Below are 13,867 nucleotides of genomic sequence, written 5' to 3'. Positions count from 1 at the left end.
TAACTGAAAAAGAAATTTACCGATAAGATACAGACATGAGCTAATGAAAAACTCAGACGTATATACATTTCACGTAAAGTTTCATAAGTGCAAAAACTTCCGGGGTATATATGTCCGAAAGAACAGACACCACACATTCATATAGCTGAGTCCCCTAGATGAGGAATGGATCCACGTTCTTCAGTGCGGATGCACAAGTCCGTCCAACCTCCTTTTGGAATCTCAGAGTAGCGAGCATGCAGGAAAAGAAGAGGGACTGCGATTAGATGGCGCTGAGGCGCTGGGGCGTCCCGAGATAACCCGCGCAGTTCCGATAGCGCTGTGTCACGGATGGCGCTGTGGTTAACCCACCTGCCTAGCAAACAGGAGGTCCCAGGTTTTCATCCTAGTCTGGTACACATTATCACTAGTAGCCACTGATTCCGAGTAATGTCCCAATGCAGCTGACATCAGTATCATGATTTCCTTTCCTGCCTCCTCCACCTACATTTTACGTATAGCTTCCAGTGTGTATCTTTTGTTTGGTTCCAGACGTAGAGAAGTAGTTACGTATACATCTCTGGCCACTGGGGAAACATTCCAGCCGTTGGCCTTTGCAACAAGGAAAAAAAAAAAGAAAAAGAAATAATCGTATGGCGTTGTTGCCGAGAGGCCCAATTCGGGGGAGTTCGGCCGCCATATTGCAAGTCCTTTTTAGTTGACGCCACTTCGGCGAGTTGCGAGTCAATGATGATGGTCACACAACACCCAGTCCCCTGCCGGGAATCGAACTCAGGACCCCTGGGTGGTAAGCGGTAACGCTACCGTTTCGTTACGAAGGCAGACTGCAACAAGTATTGCAGGACTTACATTATTTATAACAAATAACATTGACTTTTGACATTCTATTTCTATTAAATGAATAAGAAAGACCCTGAAAATTAAAAGAAAAAGCCGAAGGAGGTGAACGCGAACTAACTACTTTCTTATTTTCAGCTTAAGTCGCCATCAACTTATCTACAGATTCATCACAACGAGAGACCTTCTCGTGTGGTGTAGACAGCGTAAAGACTCCAGAATGAGATTTTCACTCTGCAGCGGACTGTGCGCTGATATGAAACTTCCTGGCAGATTAAAACTGTCTGCCGGACCGAGACTCGAACTCGGGACCTTTGCCTTTCGCGGGCAAGTGCACTACTTGTCCCGAGTTCGAGTCTCGGTCCGGCACACAGGTTTAATCTGCCAGGAAGTTTCATATCAGCGCATACTCCGCTGCCGAGTGAAAATCTCATTCTGGAAACATCCTCCAGGCCGTGGCTAAGCCATGTCTCCGCAATATCCTTTCTTCCGGGAGTGATAGTTCTCCAAGGTTCGTAGAAGAGCTTCTGTAAAGTTTGGAAGGTAGGAGACGAGGTACTGACAGAAGTAAAGCTGTGAGGACCGTGCCTGAGTCGTGCTTGGGTAGCTCAGATGGCAGAGCAGTTGCCCGCGAAAGGCAAAGGTCCCGAATTCGAGTCTCAGTCAAGCACACAGTTTTGATCTGCCAGGAAGTTTCAGCGTAAAGACTGTTTCTACAACTGTCATTAACTGATATTTAATTGCGACAAATTGCATCAAAACGATTTTTCGATAGATCACGATGGTACCGAAGCATTCAAATGGTGTACTTGCATAGCACACAAGCTATAACACTAAAACATCGAATACAGGACGCCATTATCTACCGATATGTAGTTTCATGTAGCTTTACTACAACAAATCGCAGTCAAAATGACACGTTTTCAAAAGATACTCACTTTGCAGACGCTTGGAAACAGCTTATATTCATATCAAGTACTCTATGATAAAGAAAACCCAATAAACACGTTGTTTAATTTAATTCAATATGGCGGCTCACAAATCTGCTTGTGTTATAAGAAACGATGCTGCATTTCATTGACCATATACCACTCCACGAGCCGGCCGGTGTGGCCGTGCGGTTCTAAGCGCGTCAGTTTGGAACCGCGTGACCGCTACGGTCGCAGGTTCTAATCCTGCCTCGGGCATGGATGTGTGTGATGTCCTTAGGTTAGTTAGGTTTAAGTAGTTCTAAGTTCTAGGGGACTGATTACCTCAGTAGTTAAGTCCCATAGTACTCAGAGCCATTTGAACCATTTTTGAACCACTCCACGAGGCAAAAGTCTGGCACGGCACATTCTTCATTTCGCGCTCCTCAATGTAGTGAGACATGGATTCCCCTCCCCCCCCCCCCCCCCCCATGACGTCACCAGCTCCCCGTCCATGTGAAGAGGACTGCTTAAGGCACCACTATGAAAAACAGGTTTATTGCATTGAAAACATGGTATGTGTCGTGGTTTACTTATATTGCTTGCTTTGCGATAAACCGAAAAATGTCAGCTCTGCCACTATTTTCAGACTCCCACTAATGTCAACTTTGTCACAATGTGTGCACGTAAACAGCGGTAAGTGCCAAAACACGGCTGTTAGTGCTACCAACACATCCGATATTCATGGAGCAAATGCTATTCAGAAACAATTTTTACAAATGTGAAGCTGATGTGGATAACTGCGAAGGTAAAGATCCTGATCATTTTGCTGAACCGAAGAGCGCTTAAGATGTTGTTGACAAAACAAGTAAATGAGGATAATTCATTAAGCTAGTAAACAATGTTGTGTCCCTCACCACTGTATAAGTGAATTTACGTGATGACAAAAATGTTAAGGGGTATCATTAACATTCTTTACATACTGTACTAAGAGAACACTAAAATTAATTTTATATTGTGCCCAATCATAGGTTAATGTTTGAGGTTGTATTTCATTACTTCACAAACTGGTAATGCAAATTTTAGTATCATAACGGAAATAATGCGGACCCTCTAATTTGTATTTTTGAGAGCTTTCACAGTAATGTTCGTTAAATCGCCAGCAAATAGCAGTTGCTAACGTTGGTAACTGATAAGTGCACTCAGTTTGCAAGTTACCAAGGTTCCATGACCACTGAGGTATTTTTAATAATAAAATTTAGGCTGGAATTAACGATTTTAAAAATATGTCGTTACTCTAGTAATATTTAAAAACAATGACTTATGTGAATAAAATAATCACAGTGGATATACTTGAAATATCTCTTTATGAGAATTTATTGAAACTTTACAGCTGAGGTTTTCAAAAGTCAAGCACCTTGAGACTAATGAGCGCTGATGCCAAAATAGAAACTGTTGCTTAACAGCGTCTGACATTTTAAACAATTCTCATTATTCTTCACTTTCAGTTGCACATTTTTAGGTACACGGCACTCTTCGGCCTCTCTGGATCATTTTTAGGTCGATGAAGTTGTGGCAGTGTAAGAACTGCACGAGAGATTACTGCAACTGAGACTGAAGAATAAATAATTGTTTTAAACAACCGTACAGTTCCTGTTCTGTCGTGACGAATATCTCGGCTGTAATAAGCCTCTCAAATTTTGTTGCTAAGATTCGGATTTACACTATATTCACAGCAATGAGACTAGGCTGGAAGAATGATTGACTAAATAATAATTCTTTCGCAATTTGATTGTTGCTATTTCCTTCTGAATACACTATTATAATTTCGGCTTGTAGTAGTTGAGAAGTGATTTACTACTGTCATTTCAAAATTAGGTATCTTGCAAGAAGCATTACTTTTCAAGAACAATGGCTACACAGACAAAATGTTCAAATGTGTGTGAAATCTTATGGGACTTAACTGCCAAGGTCATCAGTCCCTGAGCCTACACACTAATTAACCTAAATTATCCTAAGAACAAACACACACCCATTCCAGAGGGAGGACTCGAACCTCCGCTGGAACCAGCCGCACAGTCCATGACTGCAGCGCCGCAGACCACTCGGCTAATCCCGCGCGGCGCTACACAGATAAAATTGTAATAGTGTATCCAGAACGAATGGCGAAAGCAATATAATTTAGACCACATCACATCTCTGTGCCTCGTCATAATAAAAACGTCATCTAATGTATTAATTGTACGGAAAAAGCGTTACGAGTGTATCCAACAACGTACTCACCTGCCAAGGCGAGCAGCGCGAATCCCAGGAACTGATGGTAGGAGGCCATCTGCAGAAACCGTCAGACGTCGTGTGACTGGTAGGTAGGCAGCAGTCTAGGCGGCGCTATATATGGCGTGCTTGTGTAACATGTCAGCAGGCAGAAGTCTGTCCCGAGCACAAGCAATCCGCGACTGTTATAGTAGTAGCAATATCTGTACGAGATAATTCCCTCTTAAGCGATGCCGACTCCTTCGCACGTGACTGCAGCCGCTTTATCAGTTCGTCAAGACTGACACTTCTGGGACTGGAGCAGTGCCAAGGGTTCGCAAGGTCGACTGCTCGTCCCGAGAGCGAAACTATCTTCCTCTGCCGCGTCGCTGGCGCAAGTGTATCCACAGATGTAGCGAAAGGCAAGGGAATACGTCTTATACGTACCGAGAGCAAGAAGTCGTCTTCGGCATCAGTATTAGGCAGGTGAGAGTGAAATTTCTAACGAATCGCTAAGTAAAAGTAGAAAATTGCAAGAGAGACGTCTATTCTGAACAAACTATGTGCGAGGTACGCAGATCATTTACTTATCCGATCTCAGAGTGAGACTCGCCGTAATTTGGAGCCGCATAATCTGAAAGACTTCCGTGAGTGGTAATTCAGAGATGATGGGTTAAGGGTAACAATAACACTGTGCAGAACAAGAGTCTAATACTGTCGTTCGTGGTTAGCTGTAGAGTGCGAGGTAATACTGTGTGAGAAGTAACGTTGCCCGGTGCGAGTGCAAACGGAGGCGCGCCGGCGTGGCCGCAGCGACGCCACGAGGTCCCGGGCGCGACTGCCGGCCGGCAGAGGAGGAGCAGCGGCGCTGACTGCTGTGGCGTCGGCGTCGGCGTCGGCGTCGGCGTCGTCGTCGGCGTCTGTCGGCGCGGCGGCCACAGCCTGCGCGGCCGGGCGGCGCGCTTGCGCCCCGCGAGTTCGCCGGGAAGCCGAGGCTCCAGCCCCACTGTCCGCACGCGGCGGACAACTAGGGGAGAGCTTCGCCAGCGGTCGATACTTATCTATCGCTTTCCGAGCGGGGAACGCTTCCCTGCACCCTCTGACACACACACACACACTCACATTACAATTTACGATACACATTCACTGTCACCACCCTCTACATCTACATCTACATTTATACTCCGCAAGCCACCCAACGGTGTGTGGCGGAGGGCACTTTACGTGCCACTCACATTACCTCTTTTTCCTGTTCCAGTCGCGTATGGTTCGCGGGAAGAACGACTGCCGGAAAGCCTCCGTGCGCGCTCGAATCTCTCTAATTTTACATTCGTGGTCTCCTCGGGAGGTATAAGTAGGGGGAAGCAATATATTCGATACCTCATCCAGAAACTCACCCTCTCGAAACCTGGACAGCAAGCTACACCGCGATGCAGAGCGCCTCTCTTGCAGAGTCTGCCACTTGAGTTTGCTAAACATCTCCGTAACGCTATCACGCTTACCAAATAACCCTGTGACGAAACGCGCCGCTCTTCTTTGGATCTCCTCTATCTCCTCCGTCAACCCGATCTGGTACGGATCCCACACTGATGAGCCATACTCAAGTATAGGTCGAACGAGTGTTTTGTAAGCCACCTCCTTTGTTGATGGACTACATTTTCTAAGGACTCTCCCAATGAATCTCAACCTGGTACCCGCCTTACCAACAATTAATTTTATATGATCATTCCACTTCAAATCGTTCCGGACGCATACTCCCAGATATTTTACAGAAGTAACTGCTACCAGTGTTTGTTCCGCTATCATATAATCATACAATAAAGGATCCTTCTTTCTACGTATTCGCAATACATTACATTTGTCTATGTTAAGGGTCAGTTGCCACTCCCTGCACCAAGTGCCTATCCGCTGCAGATCTTCCTGCATTTCGCTACAATTTTCTAATGCTGCAACTTCTCTGTATACGACAGCATCATCCGCGAAAAGCCGCATGGAACTTCCGACACTATCTGCTAGGTCATTTATATATATTTTGAAAAGCAATGGTCCCATAACACTCCCCTGCAGCACGCCAGAGGTTACTTTAACGTCTGTAGACGTCTCTCCATTGAGAACAACATGCTGTGTTCTGTTTGCTACAAACTCTTCAATCCAGCCACACAGCTGGTCTGATATTCCGTAGGCTCTTACTTTGTTTATCAGGCGACAGTGCGGAACTGTATCGAACGCCTTCCGGAAGTCAAGAAAATAGCATCTACCTGGGAGCCTGTATCTAATATTTTCTCGGTCTCATGAACAAATAAAGCGAGTTGGGTCTCACACGATCGCTGTCTCCGGAATCCATGTTGATTCCTACTGAGTAGATTCTGAGTTTCCATAAACGACATGATACGCGAGCAAAAAACATGTTCTAAAATTCTGCAACAGATCGACGTCAGAGATATAGGTCTATAGTTTTGCGCATCTGCTCGACGACCCTTCTTGAAGACTGGGACTACTGTGCTCTTTTCCAATCATTTGGAACCTTCCGTTCCTCTAGAGACTTGCGGTACACGGCTGTTAGAAGGGGGGCAAGTTCTTTTGCGTACTCTGTGTAGAATCGAATTGATATCCCGTCAGGTCCAGTGGACTTTCCTCTGTTGAGTGGTTCCAGTTGCTTTTCTATTCCTTGGACACTTATTTCGATGTCAGCCATTTCTTCGTTTGTGCGAGGATTTAGAGAAGGAACTGCAGTGCGGTCTTCCTCTGTGAAACAGCTTTGGAAAAAGGTGTTTAGTATTTCAGCTTTACGCGTGTCATCCTCTGTTTCAATGCCATCATCATCACAGAGTCTCTGGATATGCTGTTTCGAGCCACTTATTGATTTAACGTAAGACCAGAACTTCCTAGGATTTTCTGTCAAGTCGGTACATAGAATTTTACTTTCGAATTCACTGAACGCTTCACGCATAGCCCTCCTTACGCTTACTTTGACATCGTTTAGATTCTGTTTGTCTGAGAGGTTTTGGCTGCGTTTAAACTTGCAGTGAAGCTCTCTTTACTTTCGCAGTAGTTTCCTAACTTTGTTATTGTACCACGGTGGGGTTTTCCCGTCCCTCACAGTTTTACTCGCCACGTACCTGTCTGAAGGCATTTTACGATTGCCTTGAACGTTTTCCATAAACACTCAACAATGTCAGTGTCGGAATAGAAATTTTCGTTTTGATCTGTTAGGTAGTCTGGAATCTGCCTTCTATTACTCTTGATAAATAGATAAACCTTCCTCCCTTTTTTTATATTCCTATTTACTTTCATATTCAGGGATGCTGCAACGGCCTTATGATCACTGATTCCCTGTTCTGCGCTTACAGATTCGAAAAGTTCGGGTCTGTTTGTTATCAGTAGGTCCAAGATGTTATCTCCACGACTCGGTTCTCTGTTTGATTGCTCGAGGTAATTTTCAGATAGTGCACTCAGTATAATGTCACTCGATGCTCTGTCCCTACCACCCGTCCTAAACACGTGAGTGTCCCAGTCTATATCTGGTAAATTCAAATCTCCACCCAAGACTATAACATGCTGAGAAAATTTATGTGAAATGTATTCCATATTTTCTCTCAGTTGTTCTGCCACTAATGCTGCTGAGTCGGGAAGTCGGTAAAAGGAGCTAATTATTAACCTAGCTCGGTTGTTGAGTGTAACCTCCATCCATAATAATTCACAGGAACTATCCACTTCTACTTCATTACAGGATCAGCTACTACTAACAGCGACAAACACTACACCACCGGTTGCATGCAATCTATGCTTTCTAAACACCGTCTGTGCCTTTGTAAAAATTTCGGCAGAATTTATCTCTGGCTTCAGCCAGTTTTCTGTACCTATAACGATTTCAGCTTCGGTGCTTTCTATCAGCGCTTGAAGTTCCGGTACTTTACCAATGCAGCTTCGACAGTTTACAATTACAATACCGATTGCTCATAAATGGTTCAAATGGCTCTGAGCACTAGGACTCAACATCTGAGGTCACCAGTCCCCTAGAACTGAGAATTACTGTTATCCGTGTAGCCGCCTGATGCGTGTAGTGGACTCCTGAACTGTCCAGCGGAACCCGAAACCCCACCACCCTATGGCGCAAGTCGAGGAATCTGCAGCCCACACAGTCGCAGAACCGTCTCAGCCTCTGATTCAGACCCTCCACTCTGCTCTGTATCAAAGGCCCGCAGTCAGTCCTGTCGACGATGCTGCAGATGGTGAGCTCTGCTTTCATCCCACTAGCGAGTCTGGCAGTCTTCACCAAATCAGATAGCCGCCGGAAGCCAGAGAGGATTTCCTCCGATCCATAGAGACACACATCATTGGTGCCGACATGGGCGACCACCTGCATATGGGTGCACCCTGTACCCTTCATGGCACCCGGAAGGACCTTTTCCACATCTGGAATGACTCCCCCCCCCCGGTATGCACACCCCAAACTCGATTTATTAATTTTGAAGTAAGTTAATAATTCGGGAGGCTGGTCACATTTTCATGGCACTCAGCAAGAGGAGTTAGTGACACACTGCAGGGAGAGGCAGCAACGGTAGAACTTATATAAACAGTTTTCATTATACTCATCTTTTATTCTTCCTCTTTGTCGTAAGTTGTAGGCTCGTAGTCCATTCTGATATGCAACTTATTTTATACTGGTATACAGGATGCTCGGCTTCATTTTGTTACGTAATATGGACACTGCTGGGCTTGCTGTTGTTGAACAGATACACAAGGCGTATCAAAAAGAATCATCCGATTTCGGACGTCTACACTACTGGCCATTAAAAGTGCTACACCACGAAGATGACGTGCTACAGACGCGAAATTTAACCGACAGGACGAAGATGCTGTGATACGCAAATGATTAGCTTTTCAGAGCATTCACACAAGGTTGGCGCGGATGGCGACATCTTCAACGTGCTGACATGAGGAAAGTTTCCAACCAATTTCTCATACACAAACAATAGTTGACCGGCGTTGCCTGGTGAAACGTTGTTGTGATGCCTCGCGTAAGGAGGGGAAATGGGTACCATCACGTTTGCGGATTGTAGCCTATCACGGTTGCGGTTTATCGTATCGCGACATTGCTGCTCGCGTTGGTCGAGATCCAATGACTGGTAGCAGAATATGGAATAGGTGGGTTCACGAGGGTAATACGGAACGCCGTGATGGATCCCAACAGCCTCGTATCACTAGCAGTCTAGATGACAGGCGTCTTATCCGCATGGCTGTAACGGATCGTGCAGCCACGTCTCGATCCCTGAGTCAACAGATGGGGACGTTTGCAAGACAACGACCATCTCCACGAACAGTTCGACGACGTTGCAGCAGCATGGACTGTCAGCTCGGAGACCGTGGCTGCGGTTACCCTTGACGCTGCATCACAAACAGGAGAGCCTGCGATTGTATACTCATCGACGAACCTGGATGCACGAATGGGAAAATGTCATTTTTTCGGATGAATCCAGGTTCTGTTTACAGCATCATGATGGTCGCATCCGTGTTTGGCGACATCGCTGTGAACGCACATTGGAAGCGTGTATTCGTCATCGCCATACTGGTGTATCACCCAGCGTGATGGTATGGGGTGCCATTGGTTACACGTCTCGGTCACCTCTTGTTCACACTGACGGTACTTTGAACAGTGGACGTTACATTTCAGATGTGTTACGACCCGTGGCTCTACCCTTCATTCGATCCCTGCGAAACCCTACATTTCAGTAGGATAATGCACGACCGCATTTGCAGGTCTTGTACTGGCCTTTCTGCATACAGAAAATGTTCGACCACTGCCCTGGCCAGCACATTTTCCAGATCTCTCACCAACTGAAAACGTCTGGTCAATGGTGGCCGAGCAACTGGCTCGTCACAATACGCCAGTCTCTGTTTGACTCAATGCCCAGGCGTATCAAGGCCGTTATTACGGCCGGAGGTGGTTGTTCTGGGTACTGATTTCTCAGGATCTATGCATCCAAATGCGTAAAAATGTAATCACATGTCAGTTATAGTATAATATATTTGTAAAATGAATACCCATTTATCATCTGTATTTCTTCTTGGTGTAGGAATTTCAGTGGCCAGTAGTGTATATTTCTGAAACTAATAAATACAAGATGGTTCACGAAGATATTCAGATATTTTAATATGTTATTCTACAAGTAAAACTAAAGAAAGAAGTACATATAAACACAGTTCCACAAAAGTTTGGTTACGGAGTTACGTTTAATAAAAGATTTTACATGAAATTTAGCAATTTCGCTAATATAAGGCTATCGCAGAACTGTATGAGAATACAGTAAAGTACGACGGCCATTTGTTTTGTTGTTATTGATCTGGTGAATGTAATAAAACATGTCCCAGACGCTAGGTAGAGAACCTGCCTCCAGTAACATTCGAAATACTCCGCTCACGGTTCGTGCATTCGGAATCCTCACAGTTGGATAACGTACGCGATATTCGGTAACTGCAGCCGTAGCATTAGCATCACATTTGGCATAAAAAACACCATATCGGCTTATTGGCACAAATAGCTCTGAGCGCTATGGGACTTAACTTCTGAGGCCATCAGTCCCCTAGAACTCATAACTACTAAAACCTAACTAACCTAAGGACATCACACACATCCATGCCCCAGGCAGGATTCGAACCTGCGACCGCAGCGATCGCGCGTTTCCAGACCGTAGCGCCTTGAACCGCTCGGCCACATCGGCCGGCTATCGGCGTATTCCTTTGTCGTAAAATTTGAAAGGAATCCCTCTTTCAAAAACAATCTACAAACTGCAACAGTTACTATGTGGTTTCACTTAAAGACACTGTTGTTGTTATGTTCTTTCACTGAACAATACAGAAAACTACTTCGTTTCAAGGTTACCAACAACGACATAAACGTTTCTACATTCTTAACGGATAGTAATCAAATTTTCTTGCATAATAATCTTTGCTTATGTGGATGTTCTGGAAAACTTCTGTAGATACACAGCTGGGACATGTTTTATTAGATTCACCAGACCAATAACAACAAAATAAATGGAAATCGTGCTTTACTTTAATCTCGTACAATTTTGCGATGGCTTCATATTAGCGAAGTTGCTAAATTTCAGGCAGAATCTTTTATTAGCCGCAACTCCGTAACCAAACATTTGCGGAGTCATGTTTATATGAACGTTTTTCTTTAGTTTTACTTGTAGAACAACATATTTAAATATTTTCATATCTTCGTGAATCACCCTGTATATGTAACGAATTTTGTTTCTTCGTGAACGGGAAATTCAAAACTTTTTTTCTTCACACCTGATCATAGGTGTTCATACGCACCCCTCGAGATGCATGGCATATCTGGATATGGTATTCAAATTATTCCCACACTGCAGCGAGCATATCTTGAGTTCCAACCTCCACAGCTGCTGTTATGCGCTGTCTCAGTTCATTCATTGTTGTTGATAACGGAGGCACATAAGCAGAGTTTTTTATAAACCCCCACAAGAAATAATCACATACGATCAGGTCCGGTGACCTTGGAGGCCAGTAATGTACGGCTGAATCATTTGGTTCAGTGCTACGGATCCATCATTAAAAAAAAAAAGTAACCCTTTGATTTAAAAATTTCCGCACTTCCAGATGCCAGTGTGGCATTGCCCCATCCTGTTGGTAAATGAAGTCGTTCGAATCAGTCTCCAACTGTGGGAAGAGAAAGTTATCAAACATATCGAGATATGTGCTTCCTGTATCAATGTTTTCGGCAACGAAAAATTAATCATACACCTTTTCCCGAGAAACTACACAAAACACATTAAATTTTGAAGAGTCCCTCTCATGTTGTACAGCATCATGTGGTTGTTCCGTACCCCGTATTTTCGCATTATGAGAGTTCACCTTTCCATTTAAATGGAATGTTACCTGGTTACTAAACACTAAGCCTGGAAGAAAACTGTCATCCTCCATCTTGCCAATGACGAAATTACAGAACTCCACACGTTGTTGTTTATCACCGTCATGAAAAGCTTGCAATAGCTGAATTTTGTATGGTTTCATGTGTAAACGTCAACGCGACACTCGCTAGACCGACATCAGGGGCATGTTGAGCTGTCGAGCTGCACGGCGAACGGATTTCTGCGGACTCATCGTCAAACTACGGCGGATGCATTCGATGTCTGTGCCAGACGCTCGGAGACGGAGCGGCTATTTGCCTTTACACAAACAATCTGTTTCTCGGAATTGTTCATGCCGTCGTCTAATGCTCTGTACTGTAGGAGGACCCATACCCTAACTGGTACAAAAGTCACAGTGAACAGTTATTATTGATCCGCAATCCGCAAAACGTGGAACACAAAACGCTTTCTGTTTCCTGACATCATTTTCACTAGAACTGAAGAGAGCGCACGCAGCTGGTACCTAGGGGGAAACCATGTAAAAGTCGAGAGTTTTCTTTTTTCCAACAGTATGTTGTTTATGCACGTACTCAAATAAAGTAATAGTTACGATTTTTTAAAAATGGGATGACTCTTTTTGATACACCCTGTATTTTTACTCATTTCACTTCATAATACAAATTAACATTAACCACCAAACTAAAACAACACACGTAACTTGAATCAATCCTCTCACTTCGAACTGCTCAAAGACAAAGATTTACCTCTAACAACATGTAGCAAAGAAAATACTATCATATATCGATCTATTTCTGCAAAATAGTCTTTGAAACATACATTTCGAAAATAAAGTGCAAATAATTGTTTATCACCGGTTATCTTTTTAAGAAGCCCATTATAATTTTCTTAAATACATTGAGTATTTATATAGGTTGACACTTATACATTTTCGTATAGCTATATGCTTGTGGATTTCTGGGTTTGCGTCTTCAACTTCGGAATCGGTCATTCATATGATCCAAATGGGTTAGCATATTTAGCTCACCGTAACCAGTTTTATTTCTGTGTCCAGCGGGTTTCTTTGCTTTTACATCTATAGCAAGGATTCCTACGTAAGGACTCGATATCTATTCAGGTTGTTCAGAAATTTCCGTTACAGCCATTTAGGACTTGTAGAGGGGAGTGAGTACATAACATGTTGAACGGGAATCCATGTCCGGAAACACACAGTTTCCGTTCTACGACTGGTTCAGATCAGATGTTTAACTCACTCACTTCTGCTGGAGGAACTGAATTAGGCGTGATGCAGTACAATTATTGGGTAACAGAAAGGAAACATAACGAAACACCCATTTATCACTTAAGCACATTTGTTTGTGTTGTCACTTAAACATTACGAGTTTGTAATTCCACAGCAAAAAAGAACCCAGTACTCTGTACATACAGTTGAATACATCTACATCTACATCTACATCGATACTCCGTAATCCACCATAGGGCGCTTGGCGGAGGGAACAACATACCACTATTAGTCATTTCCTTTCCTGCAAATAGAACGAGGGAAAAACGGCTGTCTATATGCCTCGATTTGAGCCGTAATTTCTCGTTTCTAATATTCGTGGTCTTTACGCTCAATGAATTTTGGAGGGAACAGAATCATTCTGCAGTCAGCTTCAAACTCCGGTTTTCTAAATTTTCTCGGCAGTGTTCCTCTAAAAGAATCTCGCCTTCCCTCCAGGGATTCGAATTTGAGTTCACGAAGAATTTGCGTGTTGTTCGATGCTAACAATAACGAATCTACCAGCCCGCCTCTGAATTGCTTCGATATCTTCCTTCAATCCGACCTGGCACGAATCCCAAACACTGGACCAGTATTCAAGAATAGGGCACAGTAGCGTCCTATATGCTGTCTGATTTACAGATGAACAATACTTTCCTAGAATTCTTCCAATAAACCGAAGTCGCCTTTCCAGTTACAATCCTCATATG

General features: G+C 44.0%; 1 protein-coding gene across 2 annotated transcripts in view; it reads right to left on the bottom strand.

Moving 5' to 3' along the window:
* The window catches only part of LOC126416598 (uncharacterized), a 393,195-nt gene extending 388,353 nt beyond the window's left edge, over window positions 1–4,842 (bottom strand). Inside the window, exon 1 of one of the 2 annotated variants that reach the window (XM_050084354.1) lies at window positions 4,029–4,842. In XM_050084354.1, the coding sequence (XP_049940311.1) occupies window positions 4,029–4,077 (49 nt within the window). In that variant the 5' untranslated portion in view covers window positions 4,078–4,842. The remainder of the gene's footprint in view (window positions 1–4,028) is intronic. The other variant, XM_050084353.1, reaches the window with a different exon arrangement.
* Between the last annotated feature and the right edge of the window lie 9,025 nt (window positions 4,843–13,867).

The sequence above is a fragment of the Schistocerca serialis genome, chromosome 8 (assembly GCF_023864345.2).
Source record: "Schistocerca serialis cubense isolate TAMUIC-IGC-003099 chromosome 8, iqSchSeri2.2, whole genome shotgun sequence".
Taxonomy (NCBI): domain Eukaryota; kingdom Metazoa; phylum Arthropoda; class Insecta; order Orthoptera; family Acrididae; genus Schistocerca; species Schistocerca serialis.
This window is presented reverse-complemented; position numbering and strand designations above follow the sequence as displayed.